This window comes from Meleagris gallopavo, chromosome 5 (genome assembly GCF_000146605.3).
Source record: "Meleagris gallopavo isolate NT-WF06-2002-E0010 breed Aviagen turkey brand Nicholas breeding stock chromosome 5, Turkey_5.1, whole genome shotgun sequence".
In the NCBI taxonomy this organism is placed as follows: domain Eukaryota; kingdom Metazoa; phylum Chordata; class Aves; order Galliformes; family Phasianidae; genus Meleagris; species Meleagris gallopavo.
The window spans coordinates 33,456,924-33,473,565 of NC_015015.2; the positions used below are offsets into that span (position 1 = coordinate 33,456,924).

General features: G+C 37.7%; 1 protein-coding gene across 5 annotated transcripts in view; it reads right to left on the reverse strand.

Moving 5' to 3' along the window:
- The window catches only part of HEATR5A (HEAT repeat containing 5A), a 58,890-nt gene extending 42,311 nt beyond the window's left edge, over positions 1-16,579 (reverse strand). For 2 of the 5 annotated variants that reach the window (XM_010711659.3, XM_010711656.3), the window contains exons 1-5: positions 16,237-16,578; positions 8,659-8,737; positions 6,996-7,272; positions 5,626-5,837; positions 372-480 (exon numbers count right to left, since the gene is read on the reverse strand). In XM_010711659.3, the coding sequence (XP_010709961.1) occupies positions 372-480; positions 5,626-5,837; positions 6,996-7,121 (447 nt within the window). In that variant the 5' untranslated portion in view covers positions 7,122-7,272; positions 8,659-8,737; positions 16,237-16,578. Of the gene's footprint in view, positions 1-371; positions 481-5,625; positions 5,838-6,995; positions 7,273-8,658; positions 8,738-16,156; positions 16,176-16,236 lie in introns of those variants that run through there. The other 3 variants (XM_010711658.3, XM_010711657.3, XM_019615706.2) reach the window with 3 other exon arrangements.
- Positions 16,580-16,642: the final 63 nt, after the last annotated feature.

The window sequence follows — 16,642 nt, forward strand, 5'->3', positions numbered from 1 at the left end:
TAGAGAACTCGTTCTATAACATTATAACCAAGTAAAAATAAAAGATTCTGCATTCTGTGGAAAGGTACTCATGGACAATTCAATATTCAAAAAATGAAACGAGCTGGAGTAAAAATGTTCTCATTAGAAAAGGCAATGAAATTTTCTATATTAACAAGTTCTTTCATGAAACCAGCATGAGAATAATTACAATCCAATTATGATCATAATCCATTGGTAATTCTTTGGAATATAGATATTGAATTTTATCCTACGACTCACCACAATTTTTGCATACACTGGTATCATGCAATTTCTCCTATTCATTGGTCTATCAACAGTAAACATCCTATTATTTTTCCAATCATTTTTTAAACATGCTGTTCCAATACCTCTGCATTCTTCATTGCTTTAAGCACATTCCCAACGGTGTCAGTAAAACTGTTTCCCAAAATTCTTCCCAATTTTTTGTATAAATAGCCCAAGCATACCACCGCAGCACTAAAACAAAAGCAAATCCAAAAACGCATGAAAATGGATGCAACAACAGATGAAAGGGATTAAAAAGACTAATGTAATCAATTGGCAAGTAACAAAATAACTAAATAGAATGTTTCAAAAGTGTAAGTGGATTATCAAAAGGAAAAAAAAAGAAAAGATGAGTGTGGAATACACACTCACACTACAGCACTGCAGGAGAACTGAGGGTAAAAGGGCTGGGAAAATAAACCTCTAATACAATTGAAAAATAAACCTCTTTAAAATCGAAAAACATTTTTAATGGTCCATTCTTAAGCCTTACCAATGAATTTCTAACAAGAGCGGCCTGCATCACAGTCTTGACACTATGCTACTGTATATGCAGCTAGAAGCAGACAAGGAGGAGTTTGTTTACAACATGATGGAGATTGCAAATTATCAAATACTTAAAATTCTGGCATGTATGTACAGTCATATGTACTGTGGAAACACTCTGGAGGGAATAAAAAAAGTCTAAATCCATGTTCTTGTCATTATACACAGGTTCTGAATTTAGCTTCCAGGAGAAATAACTTGACAACTGGAGTCTGTGTGCTCTGCATGCTCATAGGCAATTCCCTAGCAAAAGCAAAAATTGCTTAATATCAATGGAAAAAAAAAATAAAGATAGTTGCTCAATTAAAGAATGCACTCCTTTCGATGACTACTTAAGGCAAAGACTTTGATTTTGTATTGATCCATCCATGAGTAAATTTTTTTTGTCGAATACAAGGAAAAATACCTGATTTCTTTAATCACCTTTCTGCTCTTTGGCCAGATCTATGTAATGCACAGTGACACAGCTCAGCATCACCATCAAGAAAACATTTTTTTACTTATTCCCCAGTTGAATTTAAGTATTACACATGGAGTTTTAAAATCTCATACTGAACATATTTTTAATTGGAAAAATGCATTGAATAATAACTGTCATTTCCTAAATGACACGAGTAAGCATCTTTATTCTCTTATCAAAACAAAAATTCTATTTTTTTTTTTAAAACGACATTTTTCATTACTGCTTTTACTTGTACTGGCACATGCTAACAGTTTGGGTTTTAGTTTTGTCTGTGCTGTGGCTGGGCATAAAACTATAATTGCAGCACCTTATTACTACATTGATCGCTTGATGGTCCTAGATAACTCCTTCAGCTAGTTTTAAGACTAAATAAAATATATTTCAAGCTGTCATTGATGTAAAGAATGTTTAGTAAACATACATAAGAAAAATATCTCCAGGACTGCCTTATTACACCCTGAAATAACCTGCAAATACTCTTATGTGTTTAGTAAGACCATCATTTGCTTAAGCATGATATAAAAGAGTCCATCAGTGTTGCACAGTAATTTGGCAATATTTGTTGACATGTAACATCTAGTTACCTAAAGATAAGAATACAGCCTTTTCTGCTTTATATGAAAGCTGGAAGTTCCTCTGACTGTCTTTCAGGATTGTATTGTAATTCTAGTTATCTAAAATTTTTCCCACAAATATTTCTTCACTAAATCAAACCATATAAGCTACTGATTCTATCAATTTGCAGAAGTTTCCAAGGAAGCCTCTGTGGAAGGGAAAGGAAGTTTCAAAGGACGCCCAAGTTTTGTGGGAAAAATTTCTACCCATGTCTTTTCATCCTTAGCAGCACATCACACAGAGTTTTTAAATGGTTTTAAATATGACTGTGAAGAGGAAAGGGACCTGAGGATGTTGGTCGATGTTTGGCTGAACATGAGCTGCCAGTGTGCCCTGGTGGCCAAGAAGACGGCATCCTAGCCTGCATTAGAAATAGTGTGGCCAGCAGGAGCAGGGAGGTGATCATCCCCCTGTACTCAGAACTGGTGAGGCCGCATCTTGAGTACCGCATTCAGTTTTGGGTCCCTCACTACAAGAAAGACATTGAGGCCCTGGAGTGTGTCCAGAGAAGGGCAACAAAACTGGTGAGGGGTCTAGAGCACAAGTCTTATGAGGAGCAGCTGAGGGAGTTGGGATTGTTTAGTCTGGAGAAGAGGAGGCTCAGGGGAGACCTCATTGCACTCTACAACTTCCTGAAGAGATGTTGTGATGAGGAGGGGTTTGGCCTCTTCTCCCAGGCAACAAACAGGACCCGGGGAAATGGCCACAAGTTGTACCAGAGGAGGTTTAGGTTAGACATAAAGAAAAACTTCTCTCAGAGAGTGGTCAGGCACTGGAATGGCCTGCCCAGGTAGGTGGAGGAGTCGCCACCCCTGGCAGAGTTCAAGAGGCGTCTGGATGAGGAGCTGCAAGATATGGTTTAGTAGCTTATGGTAGCAATGGTAATGGGAGGAAGGTTGGACTAGATGAGCTTGTAGGTCCTTTCTAACCTTGTGATTCTATGAGATAAACTTCAGTTGTTCTCTTAACAACTGTACTTGGGAGAGGTAGCAACAATAAATGTAAAAGTAAGATTTTAAAAGTAGTAAATTAACGAGATCAGCAATGAAAGTTTCCTGATCAGCCAACTATTTTTTACAATGCTTACGGATTAACAACAATACTAGTGAATATTTTCAAAACTTTGGAATTTAAAGTCACACTACATGACATATTTGTCTTTAGTAGAAGATGATGGCTATTCTCTTTTAAAATTGCTGGCCTAAAACATCTTCCACCCATATGAAAGAAGAGAAGTGGTAAATTATGAGATAAACCAGCAAGTCATTGGAAACTGTCATTAGAGGAGTCTCCAGGAGAATCAGAATTTGCTAACAATGATTGAAAGTGAGCTACCAGACAATGTGAGCATGTATGCCAAATTGACAAGGACAAATGGCAAACATAGACAAAACTCCCATCAAGATTTAAAAAAAACAAAGTAAGCATTAAAAAAAAAACAAACACAAAAGCAGCCTTTCTTCACTGGACACCAAGTAGTCCAGTAGTCCACTTAATTGCTGCACAAGATAAAGCTTTTATTCCAATTGCTTTTCCATAGCCTAGTGTCTCAGCATCAATACTGCAAGAAATCTCCTTTTTGAATCCATGATTTATTCATGCCTTTTTCTTCACATCATCCTTCTTTCATTCTCCTCACCACTGTTTTCATGCCAACCAGGATTCTTAATGTTGCCTCTTCTCTCTTTCTCCTCCAGCTACTTTTCACCTTCTTACTCTCGATCTCCACCATTTCTGTCTTTGTCACTTTTGCCTTGCTGCCAATGGACTCCAGCATCCCTCCTTGCTATGCTGACATCATTTCACTTCCTCCAAAGCAACTGTCTTGCAGCCAAAGCAAGAAAAACTAGTAGAGTTCTGTGCCATACTAAACTCTCCTATAAGGTTAATAAAAAATTTCACTGTTGAAGAACAGTACTATAGTAGTAATTTACTTTGCAGGACTAAAACTCCTTAAGCTGAGCTTATTCTAAACTCTTAAGACAGTACAAGAGGTCAACTGAAATCTCATCAGGAAACAAAAAACAATATAGCACTGGAAAAGACAACAGATTCCTCGTAAAAATCTGTTTTCAGGAAACATCATTTGAAAAGGATTGTCAGAAACACAATTAGCAACTCAAACAAAAGGGGAATAACCAATTCTGATCTGCTTTGTATACTGTATAATTAATAACGCACAACGATGTTTCCCTATCTCTACTTCTATTTTATTTATTTTTTTTACTACAGTGGAGGACATACAGTGTACCAGAAAAAAATTATTCCTAATATTTCTATATCTTAAGGTTTGGTTTTGCGTCCTGTAAAAATATTTCATATTCCTCTGTTCTTTAGGCCATCTTCAGGCATTTAATTACAAATATTTCATATGCTTTTAAGTAACTACATTCAGTTCAACTCTTTAAGAAATTTGCTCAGTCGCTGTATTTTGTACTTGGAGCCGTATTCATCTGTTTTGCTGCTCTTCTCAGTAGTACTACTACCACCTTCTTGTTTTCTAAACACCTGCCCACTCCTACTCTGTCATCCATTGCTGCTATTCTTTGGCCTGATTTTCAATTGCCTGGTTGGAAATCACCAACTGCCGTCTATCATTTAGGTTCCTGCTGCCCATGTACAGTCTTCAATACTAATATGTTCTCTCTTTCATTATCTGTCCTGTGGCAGTGAACTCAGATTTATCATGTCAGGTAAACGCTTTTTCTTTTACTAGCTTTAAAGTAAGCAATGTATTAAAAGCTTTCTTAAACTCTTTTCTAACAGGTAATGTTTGAGTTGCTTCCATATAACGATATGTACTGCAAGCTGGTTTTGTCTTCTCATACTCAAAAACCAAAAAGCAAAAACTGTCCTCAGTTTCTTCCATTACCTTAAAGCATACTATGGTCATTTATAACTTTAAATGGTATCACATGCATACAGATTTAACATGTCTACATTTCTAAATAAGTTAATTCAGCTTCGCTTTCAGATCACTTAGTGCATTTTTTTTCCAGTGGATCCAGTAAACATGAAACATTTTGGTAAGCCAAATTTTAATCTAACGCATACAATCCTTACTGACTCCTATCAACCACCACATTACCATTGTGTTGAATGCTTCAAAAGTAAAGTGATTTAAACATGTTTAATGTGATTGTTTTTATGCTGTATTTATATGAATTGCAACAAGAAAAAATTTTAAATAAGGATGAAAAATATATTTTAAGATATCAAACTCTGAAGGGTAATTCATGTTATAAAGTACTGACCTGACTTTATTCACAACCTGCAGCTGAACTTACCCAAAACTTTCCAGGGAAGACACAAAGAGATATATAAAAAGCTACACAAATCCTTAACCATTCATAATTCTGCCTCGAATATTAAATGACTAAGATATAATTCTTACAGCGCCTAGAGGGAAGGAAATAACTAGAATTTGCTTTCAGTTTTCAAAGGAATTCAGTTCCTCTTTTAGTACTCAGTCTGAAAAGTTCAGAGATTTTCGGAGAAAAAAAAAGTCACTTTTTACATATGGCACACCCATAATAATTATTCTAATCAAGGAGTCTCTCAAAGTCTGTGTTTTAAGGCACGGAGCTTGTTTGAACAACAGGCAAAAATGAGGGAGCATGCCCTCCCCTACATTCACGTCTTATCATGCGTCATCACGCTTGTCTCTGTTATTACCGGATTTGAAGTCTGAAGTTCAATGAAAAATTACTTACAGTTTCGTAGGCAGATAACTTGGTGAATCATCTTTACTCCGAATGAGTTCATTACATTTTTCAATTGTTTGATAAACAGAAAAAGTGTCTCCAGTGCTATAAAGTACAGCTAAATTCTTGGCAACAAGACGCCTGGTAGGAGGTCCTGGTGAATTGTTTAATAAAGAAGTCAGTTGTTCAACCAGTTTCTTCTGGTTTTCTTTTATATCAATCTGAAATAAAACCAGTAGTAGTTAAATTTAAACACCTGTCCAGTCCCCCTCCTCCTCCCCCCCCCCCTTTATTTAAGCATTAGCAGCTGAGGGAGTAGTACCTCCCCGGATAGAGATTACACTCCTCTTGAGTTGTCACCATTTTTTGGAAGGGGTAAGCCAAATTTCCTTCCTTGTTACCTGCTATTGTTCCATAATATCCTATTAGAAGGCACAGCTGTCCTTCTTGTGCCATACAGTACCTGTGACCATGTGCCCTCCCCCCCTGTCGCCCCAACTTCTTCCCACACTCTCTCCTTTGGCCTGGACTTGCATAGAAGGCCTTGCACAGGAAGACAATGAGTAACAGCATTGATAATACTGTTGTTAAGACAGATTAGCCACCACAGATCTGTCCCAAAGAGGGGGGCTGAAAGAACTGGTAACAGACACAAGGTTCAACAGCTGACAGTGCATACACTTGGGGAAAAAAAAAAAAAAAAAAAAAGACTGAGTCAATTAATTTTAATCCATAAATAGTGAGCAACCCAAGAACTCCTTTTGCTCTTCTGCATGTCATCTGGCTGCACAACAAGATCTCTGTTTGAATAGGGATATATCTTAAGATTACATTTGCACAGAGATCTTTTACACCTTGACATCAAGATACCTCGCTGATATAGATCCTCAGTAAGTGACTAATAGTTTGTTTTAAGCTTTCTTAACTTCACTAAGATTCAATCTTAGATTGACTGCGTACAAATAACCCCTCAGATGTAAATAATTGACCAAATCCAGGGGCTAGGAGAAGATCCAGCCATGCCAGGGCTCCTTACCTCTATGGTGCAAGTGGGTCGACTCTGAACCTCATGACTTAATGGGAGGGTATCCTATATGTGTCTACCATACCCGCTATGCAGTAGCGAATTAAGTATATCCTACCATCTCAAATCTTGTTAATGCACTGTCTTATTTGCAATTAAGATTTATTAAGTCAGTTTTATATCAATAAATATACATTTCTGCTTCTTTTTTATGAATGTACTGTAGTAGTTTCCATCTGCAACAGTAAGTAAAAAAAACAAGAAAAGCAAAGGAAATGGAATAAAACTTGTTTTTAAAGAAAAAAAAAAAAAAAAACAAAACAACACGCTTTTCTTTAAATCACATTATACTTACCCTGCTAGTAACTGGTAAAAGCTTTTCCAAAAACTGTAACCATTCAAAAATGAACTCTGCTTTTTGATGTTCATCAAGCTGGTTATATTCTTCTTCATTGAGTAGTAAACTGTGAGCTAACTCCATTCCTTGAAATTTTCCTCGAATTTCTCCTCATCAAACACCAAAGACTTGAAAGAAAAAACAACCAACAAACTGCCAGAATTATGTTAATTAATCAGGGTTGGGTTTTTTTTTCCCCATTAATATTTGATGACCGAGTCAGAAGTTTGAACACCTAAACAGAAAAACAGAAAGGTTACAAGAGAATCACTATTACATCCAATATTTCAAAATACTTTTTAAAAGAATACTTTAAAATTTTCAAAAACACCACAGTCATTTTGTTTAGGCGGTTACAGTAATATTCAGTGTTTTTGGAAACGAGGTAAATACGATATTGATATAATGTGCCAAGTAAATGTAGTTTAGAATACATCAGAGTTCTCACTGAACTATTTTAATTCATCGTGTTTCACATGAAGTGAGCTTATCTACTACCTGACCAAATATATGCCTGAAAACAACGATCAACCAGCCTCAAATAGCATGGATTTTGTGATCTAGAATTAAGTGCAAGATGGAAGTAACCTAAATCTAAGAATTCACATTGATTATATCCACAGACTTAAACATTAACATCTTTTTCAAACACTTGATCTAGTCTCAGTGCCAAGCGAGGCACAAAGAAAAACCAACCTCCAATGAAATCTCTTTCTTTTTTCTTAAACTGAAAAAAAGCGTTTCAAGAACAAATTCAGCTGGCGTTGTTTAATTTTACTTATTTCAGACTATTATATGAAATCCCATATTGTAGATAGCCATAGCTAGAAGCAAGTTAAGACAAAAAAAAATAAATGCATCTAATTACACCTTTTCCCCCCACAATTAAAATCCACGTAGTGTCAAACAACAGAATATAGTATTCCGTAGGCTTTGCAAACAAAGACAGTCAAGGAGATTCTGGTAAAATGTCAGCCATGTTGTTAACTCCCAAACAAAATATCCTTTCCAGAGTTCACTGAACTACTGAGCATGCATTTTTTCCTATGTGGTAACAATATTACAGTGTAAAATGATCTAACAGTCTAGCGGGCAATACAAAACAATTCTAAATAATTCAGCACTCAGGCTGTCATCAAACGCACAGTAAAAGGTTACCTTCACTACATTCTAAACATCTCAATATAAAATTTGCTCACAAAGAAACTTACTGTAATGAACTGACATTTTTAAATTTACCTGAAATACCAGGCTGCTTGACAGGACATCGCAGTATAAAATGATAAGTAGAGATAAATATACATATTTGAACTGCCCAGGTAAGCAGATGTTCACAATTTACTACTTATCATACTCCTCAGAGTATGAACACTCTGAGAACTTAACTCTAAAGTCACTTTTTTTTGTGTGACATACAAAATCTGTAGGATTATGTATTTCATTGAATATTTGAGTACAGTTTCGTCACTGCTCAGCACTGAAGTTACAAGGTGTCAGTGCTTCTAAAACACCTACGGCCACAGTAATCATTTCAACGCAGATACAGAGAAGAAGTTTGATAACATTTGCCCTTCAACTGAATAGACAGCAGATAACTGTCAGATACTGGACCGTAATTTACCTTGCATATGATGTCTTCTCATTGTAAAACCTCTTTCCACTCTAGGTTCTTGGATAAAAGATGTCAAGAACTCTACTTCCTAGAAAAAGAGTTAACATAAAGATCAATTTCAAAAAAGCACACTGGATAAAAGTGTCTAACAAAATAACAATTTCAATGTCTAAAAAAAAAAAAAAAAAAAGCATATGTGCAAAATATTTGTTATTTTAAGCTGGAGTTATTATAATCATGACAATATTCATATCTATACCAGTAAACAGCAGAGATGGCAAAGGTGCTTCATCTGTTCTGAAAAAGCCACACGCAAAACTATAGATACAAGACATGAACATAATTAACCCATCCTAAGTTCCAGAAATAATTTTAATACAGTTATCAGTGAACAAAAACATTTTTTAAACCTCTCACTTTAAGTCTAGCAGGATACGAAATACAGTTTGCATACTATTTTAAATACAATCACTTTCCAATCAGTCTTTAGGAGACTCGAATTGAAGACAGATTAAAGGTACATATGCATTTCAAAGTACTCTAAACTTCTTTCAGTGGCGGTTAGGAAACAGCTGGTGCTGCACTTAGTTCCCTGCAGTAAAAGCAAAGATTCAAATGATCACTAACATTTTCATTGCTTTTTTTCTTTCTCAATACAGAAAGAAAATACAGTTTAACTTCATTGGATATTGCAAAGCAAAGTCAACAGTTAAACAAGGAGAAAACAAAATAGCTGTTACTATGCAGGATTGCACCTAACCAAACATCCAGGGTGTCCTGGCCAGTGCATAAACTTCAAAGCTGTACCATAAAGACGCCAGCCAGCAGACTGAAGGGCCTGGAACTTGTTACATCACACCTGGGCTAGTGCCTCCAGCCTGGGGCTCCCCAGAAGAAGAAAGTCAGTGGGCTGGAGCCATGGTATCCACCAGCCAGACATGTCTAGCTTGGTAAAGAGAAGTGTCAAGGGAACCCAACAGCAGCCTTCACAAGAGAAGGTTACCAAGAAAACGGCAGATTCTTTGCCTATTGAGGTCTGCGGGAAGGAACAATACAAGAAATAAATAGCACAAATTGAAACAAGGAAGGTTCCAACTGCGTAGAAAAAAAGGTTTTCTCTCTAAGGATTATCAACCAGTGGAACAGGTGCTGAGAGGTTGTAGAATTTTTGCTCTCAGACTGAGACTAGACTAAACAAAGTCCTAAGCAACCCAGCCTGAGTTCACCCTTATTGGAGCAAAAGGTCACACAAAAGAGCTCCCCAGGTGCTTTTCAACCTGGACAAGTCCAGGCTCTGTCAGCTATGCTGCTCACAACTCCACTGCCAACATACAAGCACTTCCTTTTAATATTAGTCAAAGCTTATATTGTCCCACTGAAGTTATTCTGAATTTTTTTTGTTAGTATTTGTGTAAATAATTAAAAAGAAAAATACTGTAGTGTAGTTGCTGATCTTTGTAATGAATGCCAGCTAACATAGCTAGGAACGCTAGCATTTCTGAAAGAAAGACTGCATCACTTCTCAGTTACAGAAGTTGATTGTTAATTATGGAAGATTTAGTTTTTCAGAAACAGAACAGCAGAGCAAACACTTGCAGACCTGATCCTCCCAGTGCTGACCAACATGAAACCTTTGGTTCCACAAAGGTATGCATAAAGCACTATATTCCCTACCCTCTTCAAAAACACATCCCCAAACCCACGCTCATAGCGTTGTAAACCTGCACACCAGATTCAGAAGTAATAACAAGAAAAGAGCACAGGCATACAGCCTTCTGAGAAGAAAGATGAGAATGCAGGGATTCAACATTTACTACTACGCATTGATTTCGTTGTCACACTGGAGAACAACGCAGAAGGCATGGTGTATATAGATCTATGCAAAACAGAATACAAGCACAGAATATGGAGAAGAGCTGGGATTAATTAACATTAAATATATCCTTGTTATGCATGCAAGATGTTACTAGGCCATTTCTACGCAGAGAAAGAAACATCAAATCTAAACATTTGCAGCCCTGACACAGGTGCAACTATGCTTTAATTAGAGGCAATGCATTGTCACGTGGTGGGCCACTCCAACACAATAAAGTATTACACCAGCCAGTGCTCGTATTATTGTCTGGAACATCCTCTCACACCAGTGAATCAAAGCAAGTACTATCTAAGAATGCAAAGCAGCACTGACATTTAGATGAAATTCATGTTTTAAAATGTTGAGCTATTTGATAGTTCCCTGACACTCTTCTTTCCCCCTAGTGCTTTTATTTTGATACTTCTTGATCTGAAACAGAAATGTGGAAAAATAAACCTGAAATTTCACTGAATGAAACATGTACCAACAGAATCAGACTATCTTGAGCAAACTATCTTCAGCAAACAACACTTGAATGAGAATACACACAGAAGTCCTTTACATCTGCAACACAGTGAAGAAAAGAAAGGGCTGTATAACTCATCTTTGTAGTTATATTTTTCTCATTTCAAAAGTATTACAGTAATTATGCCTTATATGGGATATAAAACAAAGATCATTAACCTGTGGATTCACTCTTTTTCCAAACATTAGTCCAGCAGAGAAGAAACAGTTCTTAAAAAAAATGACCACTGTTGATTATTACCAGTAACGTGTAAAAATAAATAATACGTAACAGTAAAAAAGTAAAAAGGAACAACTACCAGTATTTTCTTAACAGCTGCCACTGGGCTGACTATACAATCAATGTCATTTTCATCATACCACTGAGAAACAGAACTGAAGCACAGTCATTAGCTTCATGTTGTCCTTAGCATCATGTTGCGATGCGAGTACTGTTTTAACTGACTTCATGTAACTTTTTTTTCCACCTCATAAAGCAGGCTTTGTTGTCACCTATCTCACAAGTAAACTGGTATGTTTAAGAGAGAGTCTTCCAGCCTGACACATTTAGTTACAGTCATTAGCAGTTCAGATCAATTTTACTCCTGCAGCGCTGTTTTAAAAGTTTAATGGGATGATCATTACCCATGCATTTGAGCCAAGCACATGACAAGACAATCAATGCTTAGGCTTATTTTAACTACTTTCACATACCTGCTTAGAGTGCCTTCAAAACAAACAGAATTTTTGCCTGGCTCTGGAAACTTAGGAGGATGTTTATTTTATAAGGTGGGTTTTGGCCACACAGCAAACACTTGCCATTTTTAGTGAAAAACAGCCCATAGTGAAAGTCCAGTAGTTAAAGTGTATTTTTTATGCTAAGAGGCAAACATAAGCAAGAATAGAGATCTCAAGAAAGCAAAAAAAGTGCAGGAAAAAAACCTTATAGTAACTTCAAATAGGGGATCCGGAGGAGTTATCTTTAGCTGTAACTTAGCTAGGAGTTATTGTACATACATAAATAATCTAATCTTAATAAACAACAGTGATACAATTGTAACAGCTCGATAAGAAATAAACTCTGATTATTTCAGGGCCAGAAACTAAAATCCCAGCTCAAATAAGCTTGGACTTCGAGCACTCAACATACTACAAAGGTGGAAAAACTCAAATCTGACATAAAGATACTTATTATTACTCAAAAGACAGAGCAGTCTTTGTTTACTTAGTTACTTCTATAAAACGTTACCAACAAACATACAGAAAAAGTCTGCCTCACAGAGAACGAAAAGCTAAATCAGCTTCAATGTAAATACCTTAATACCCCAGTGTGCTTTGTGTGGCATCATCCACTACCTTAAGCCAACTTCAGTCTTTTCTCTACACACAGAAGCCTTTTTTTTTTTTTCCTCTCTCTACAGAGCAATGGCAGGTACCAGCCGTGCCCTAGCATACATTTACCCCTCTCTACACATCTTATGTACAGCAGTGCTAATCAATTTCACGTACCCTTTCACTGCTTACTTTCGTACAATTTCAAGGAAAACATACAAATAATTTTAGGGCATTTCAGCATCAAAAGCATCTGCATAATGAATGGATTAGCCTTTGGAGAGGAGAACAGTTAAGTGATATGAAACTATAAATGTATACGAACATGTGCTTGAATTAATCAGTCATTAAGCAATGTGGACAAAATTACTCCTTGGTATCAAATAGATTTGATAGCTTCCCATTCAAAACGAGTAACCTGCCATAAGTATACAGCATTCTTGCATTCTTTGCAAGATGTTTTGCAATGTTAGGTTATATTGATCAGCAGCAGGAAATCTGAAGCTAAGCTTACAAAAGATGTGATTAAATTTGATGTCAAAAAGCAATTTACAAGGAAAGGCCACAAAACATGAAATTAGCACAACCCAGTGCACACAGAAAACCAGGTCACAGAGGAGGAGATCCAAGATTCTAAGACTCTTCTATCTAGTAGAACTGTAAATATTAATATCTGTTTTTAAGTGTACTACCATGCACGTGGAAAACACGCACCAGAAGTTACATCTCACAGCTGAGTACTTGTATGTTATCACACCTATTCTGTGTTATGAAGAGATTCAGTTCCAGTCACAAATGAAGTTATTTCCTGCTTCAATAAAAACATGTATGCATTTGCATCACATGCTTATCGAAAATGACAATAAGCAATGAAGAATCTTAACAATGAGTTGGACTAACAACACGAAAAATAACAGATCATTACACAACCATCCATTTGCTCTAATTACTGATGAAAATTTCAGACTGGGAAAACCTCCAGTCATGTTGTACTTTTGTATGTAATTATTCAGCTTAGAAACATGATTCTGAAATCAGAGATGTTGAAACAAGATGTCTCTCTTTCAGGCTCACTGGTTAACTGTGTTCTGGAAGAAGCATTTTGCCCCAGGAAAATGATGTCTCTCTTCTATCAATGAATATTTGGCAGCATTTACACAAGTACTTACTAAAGTTGTCATTCAAGCGCATCTTCCTATATTGCAGATTCCAAGCAAGTTTTGTCATTTCCACATTATATTTGATACTGTGCTAGTGAACAAATATCACTTCCATTCATGTTGCAAAACAAAAAGGTCTTGTTTTGTCGTCTTGTGAACAAAAATGCTCATACAAAGTACATGTTTACTGCCATAGGAACCATTCAAAACTACTGGTTTTCTAGCCAGACTTAGCAAAATGCTTGTCAAATGTTCTTGATTTCCAAATTTCAGAGAAACCACCCACTATCTGAAAAAGCAATAAAGCTTAAATGCAATAAAAACCTAAACAAAATCTAGCATAATCCTAGGGGCATGCTGTTCTAAAAAATATTCACACAAAGAATGTGACCACCCACAACCTCCAAACATAACAGTGGCATTGATAAGAATTACAACACAGTATACATTTGCTGAAGTGTGAAATAAGTGACAAGACAATTCTTCTCGGAATGCTGAATAATTTCTGTGATGTTTTGAGGACAATGCTTGATGTGACTAGAGCAAAAACATGCCCTGAAAAATATGCCTGGAAATATAATCACTGCTTCAGTAATGCAAAGTATTTGAGACGTTCTTGAAAACACAGGTACTGAAAAACATTCATTTGCCATGTTAAAAAGTACTTATAATTTACTTCCATGCTTATTATAATCACTTTTCTCTCTATCTCCACTTAACACAAACTGTTCCAGGAAACAAAGAGCTACATTCAGTTATTGAGAAATGTCAACCAGCCACTTCCTGAACCCCACTGCCAGTGCTACCAGCCCACTCATTCCCAGCACCCACAACTAGTGCAGTTCATTTCTGAAAGCGTACATCAAAAGTGAAATTAAGCTCCACTACAAGGATCTGAGAACATTACTTTATTAACACGCAACCTTGCAAATTGTAAGGGCTTATCTGCAGGTTTGAAAACTGATGGGATAGCAAGGCAAGTGCATAAAAACCAGAAAAGTATAAACACTGACCTAAATCCTAAAAATAATTTCAAAACATCTGAGCATCGCTTTTTTCTTGACAATGCTGCAGATGATACTGTACCTAATACAGCCAAGATACATCCAACTGAATGTGCCAATGTGTTTTTCTGTCACAACAAGGGAAGTTGGATGAAATTGAATTCTTTGTTAAAACATTAAATTGAATTTTAATAAGTGAAGGTTGATTTCAGCTACCCATTTTCCCTTAAAAGTATAGTTTTGCTGAACATGTCCTGAAATCCTAGAAAAAGTGTATTGTTTTCCCCCAAAATCACGATGGATGTAGCAGTACTGGGTTATTTATTGCTACAACCAGCTTTCAACTACACCAAAGTGCAGCAGCACAAAAATTTAGCAGCAGAAGCCCTCACAGTTGCAGACTCTGCTGGAATCTTGTTTGGCAGATAGAGCCCACTCTCAGGGCATAAATTAGACAGAGATGACTGAATTGGTTCATTCTCCAGGTATTTTAAATGTCTCTTCCTCAAAGAATACTCCAAAACAGCGCAGAAAAAAAGAAGCGTAACTTACAGAGATTTCATACCTTTCTGCTTGCAGTACAGATATCCTTCATGCCTTTTTAAAGTTCTGCTCCCTTACAAACCAAATAGAACAAACACCCCACGCACTGAAAACACTCCTGTGAGGCATTGCTAACGAGCCACTTCACTCCATCAGCATGTTCTGCTTTTTAAAAGATGATCATCCTGCACTGGCTAACAAAGTTTTAGGCACGTTCGATACAATGCAATGAACTAGCCAGTTACTCATGTGTTTCACCAGCAGTGAACCAAATTCTGTGTTCAAGAACACGTTTTCTATTTATCATTACTTAATGTAATGGTAAACTGCTTCCCCTCCTCCTTTTCATTGTATCAAAACCATTAGGAAATGGAGCAAAAAGAAAAAAGCACCAAACATCCTTCAGCACACAGCCAGAAGTAATCTATCCCCTGTGTCACAGCTGTTATTTCATACATGAGTTGAGTACAGTACATACCGTGTGGGAACATATCATACAGTAAAACACCAAGACACACAATGCAGCCTGATTGAGTATTTCTGGCAAATAAGATTAAAATAAAAGTTGAATAGAAGTCACAGCAACAGCTACACACATTTACTTCTATACAAATTAGCTCAAACTTAAACAGGCATTACAAACGGTGAATCAAATCTTCTGAAAAATATCCAAGTATAGAAGCCCAAAGCTGAACTCATTTTTACATGCCTTTCTTCTGTCCCATTACTGTCTCTCTGTACCTCAATAACCTTTACCTGCATTTTAACCTAAGATATCAGCAGTCTCTCCTCCCCTCATTCCAAAATGCCTGCACTCACGCATCTCTTTAGATTTTATTTCCCTGTACAGAGCTTTATCCATTGTGCTGAGCACTGTTGTCCTATCTGGGTACCCAGGAGTTCAAAACATAAATGTCAGCCACCATATTTGCGCACACTGGAGTCCCCAATACCACCACTCTCTCCCCAGAATACTGTCAGATAAAAAGATCTGTTAAAAATAAAATTAGCCCATCAGACCATGCATAGTCACTGCAAGGGAATGCCAAACGGGTCCCTGCAGTCTCCAGATCTCTACGGACCCACACCAGAAACATCACCAGCCTTACCCTCCAACTTCGACCCTGATATTCGGACAGCGAGGAGGGCACTGCCTTCCTCCCGCTTCTGCTGCCACCGAGGAGCGTACCTTCCCTCCCCGCTCTGCCTGCCGGCTCCCCGAGGAGGCCCCGCCTGGGCTCAAGCTCCGTCCGGCGCCCCGCGCTCTGCGCCCGTCGTGCGGGCAGCCCCAGCGCCGCCTGACGGACTCCCCGGGCTGCTGACAGGGAGCCCGGAAGCCACCCGGTCACCGCGGGGATCCGTTTTCGAATCCGCTCGACCGTCTCGCTGGTCAACGTAGACGGCCGCGCGGCGATACAGCGCTTTCCACACGCAGAGCCCCGGCAGCCCCTCACGAGCTCTCGGCTCCCTTCGGCGTTTCCGCCTGCCGAGCCCCGTCTCCTCGTCCAACCTCCTTCAGCCCCTGGCGGCAGCTCCGAGCACCTCTCTGGGCGTCTTCTCCCGCCCTGCGGGGACCGCCTTTTAGGGTCACCCGG